Source organism: Sphaeroforma arctica (genome assembly GCF_001186125.1).
Source record: "Sphaeroforma arctica JP610 unplaced genomic scaffold supercont1.498, whole genome shotgun sequence".
Classification (NCBI taxonomy): Eukaryota; class Ichthyosporea; order Ichthyophonida; genus Sphaeroforma; species Sphaeroforma arctica.
Genome location: NW_014040060.1, coordinates 64,649 through 66,966, shown reverse-complemented (window position 1 = coordinate 66,966; position 2,318 = coordinate 64,649). Strand labels below are relative to the sequence as shown.

The 2,318-nt window shown below is 43.0% G+C and overlaps 1 protein-coding gene across 1 annotated transcript in view; it reads right to left on the bottom strand.

Annotated features, from left to right (window-relative positions):
* Window positions 1–260: 260 nt before the first annotated feature.
* Window positions 261–2,318, bottom strand: part of SARC_06769 (hypothetical protein) — a gene marked incomplete at both ends in the record, with an annotated part of 7,374 nt that continues 5,316 nt past the window's right edge. Inside the window, 4 exons of the mRNA XM_014299314.1 lie at window positions 261–392; window positions 600–684; window positions 996–1,120; window positions 1,711–1,797. Of these exons, the coding sequence (XP_014154789.1) occupies window positions 261–392; window positions 600–684; window positions 996–1,120; window positions 1,711–1,797 (429 nt within the window). The remainder of the gene's footprint in view (window positions 393–599; window positions 685–995; window positions 1,121–1,710; window positions 1,798–2,318) is intronic.

The following is a 2,318-nucleotide window of genomic DNA, read 5'->3' as shown; positions in this document are numbered from 1 at the left end:
AATTCGTTGATATGACATGCCTGGAGCAATTAGAGTGCACATCACACTTAATGCACTCAGTACAAAGCTTATTAACCTTTGCCCACATGCTACGCGCACTCCTTCCAACGAACTCTGTGCACATATAAACACGATTCCTCTTTTCCCATGTGCCGTCCAAACGCATTTCGCCCAAAAAACTAATGAGCTAAAAAATAATAATTACACAATACATTTGTGTTTGCGTATTGTGTATACTATGCACAAACAAACCCTAAACCCTAAACCCACCAAATAAATAGGGACATACTCTGTACCGCCGCCAAACGATTCTCCAGCGCATCGGCCTGCGAGTCCTTCACGAAAACTTTGGACAGTCCCATCGCATACTCGTCGTCTTCTACGGCCAGCCACTGTGTGGGTGCACCAGGGCCATGGGCGACAATGTGAGGACGTGTAGGGCACACAATACGACAGTGAGCCTACCAACCCTTTGCCCAAGAGAGTGCATAATCTTATTCGAGGTTAAACAGAATACATTCTCTACAGAGCGACGATATCAGCTTCTGAGATCTAAATAATTGATATTTATATATATATATATATATATATTCGCTTACCTTCATAATGTATTCGGACAGTTGGCGTGAGTCGTTGAGCTTCATTGCCGGCGCCTTGACATCATTTGGCAGCAGATTTAGGAACCTGAAAAATAAAATAAAATCTATCCGTGAGTGGTCGCAATATATAAAAGTTAAGTTTTATAGTTCACAGACAGCGGCTCGTTCAATACATTTAATACAAGTATCGGCTGATCTACTACCGCTTGTGCATTGCGTCATCCAGTTGCACATTCGATATCACTTTCATAGCATCTTTAGCTCAGTTTATGTTCAGCATTAGAGACCTTCCCATGAGAGTACCAAAAAGCCGATTTCGTTATGTATCTAAATATAGATTTTTATCGTTTGTAAATATAGACTCTATCCTGTACCTAAATATAAAACACCACACACTTTTCATTGAAGTCCGGGAAGGTGTAGCGCACTGGGAAACCGATCTGACGGATACGGATGGTGTCTACCATGCCCACACTCTTCATCTGGTTGAGAATGTAGTTCTGGTCGAACACTTTGGCCACCTGAATTATAGGGTGAGTGTGTGGGTGTGTGTGCGGTTGAGTAGGTAAGCAGTAGATTGGGTGGCGAGTATTTGGTCTGATTTTGGGTATAATGTTAATACAGGTGTATACGTACGCAGTGGTAGTAGAGCTCTGGGGGAAATGTAAGACGGAGGATGGGGGCTACGGTCAACCATAATCGATCGAGAGGTACACCTTTTCAACCTTCAAATTCAGTCTTAGTGTATACGGTTTAAGGGGTTAGGACTATGCTGTGTGTCAAATGTTTGCAGATATATATAAAGCTTTACATGGTATGACTCCTGTATACTGTATTTAAAGCCCGCTCACTACCATAGTATTAGGTATAAGGTGTAGGGCTATGGTGTGTGTCAAATGTTTGCAGATATATATAAAGCTGTAAATAGTATGACTCCTGTATACTCTATTAAAGCCTGTCCACTGCCATTGTCTTAGGGTTTAGGTGTTTAGGGGTTTAGGGCTGTGGTGTGTGTCAAATGTTTGTAGATACATTCAAAACTATAAATAGTATGCCCACTGTATACTTTATTTGAAGCCTGCCCACAGGTTGAGGGTTTGGACAAACATACCTGCGCGCCGTTTGGCTTGAGACAGCGGATGAACAGCGGCTGTGTTTTCTTCAGCGATGTCATGAGTTCTTCCAAACTCTTCTTGAACTATAAGCAACGTACCACAGTAATGGGACAAAGGAATAGAAGTTAGGAATAGAGAGATAACGGGTTAGAGATAAACTGATAGAGGGATAGAGGTAGCACCAATGCTTCTGTCTAGCATGAGATCGTCCAATCACTCCTTAAACTATATGCCAAGTACCACAGTTGTGTGTAGGTATACAGATGCAGAGGTATAGTGGCGAGGTACGGAACAAACACCAAAGAACCGATGAGGCTGATGAGAGTCTAGACGGCGTGGTGCGATTATCTGAGCGCCCATGCGAACAGACGCACGCGGTTGGTCGGAAGTCCTAAGCTTTCAGTGATGCAAGGTAAGCACTAGTCCCGATCGTTTAAACGTTTTAAGGGTTTTAGGGTTCTAGGGTTCTAGGGTTTGGCAGGCCCTGCACTTGCTATGGCAATGTCGCAGGTGCGTCTTCTGGTGGTGTCCATAGGCGGAGTGTGGTATATATATATATATATATATATATATACATACACACACACACACACACACACACACA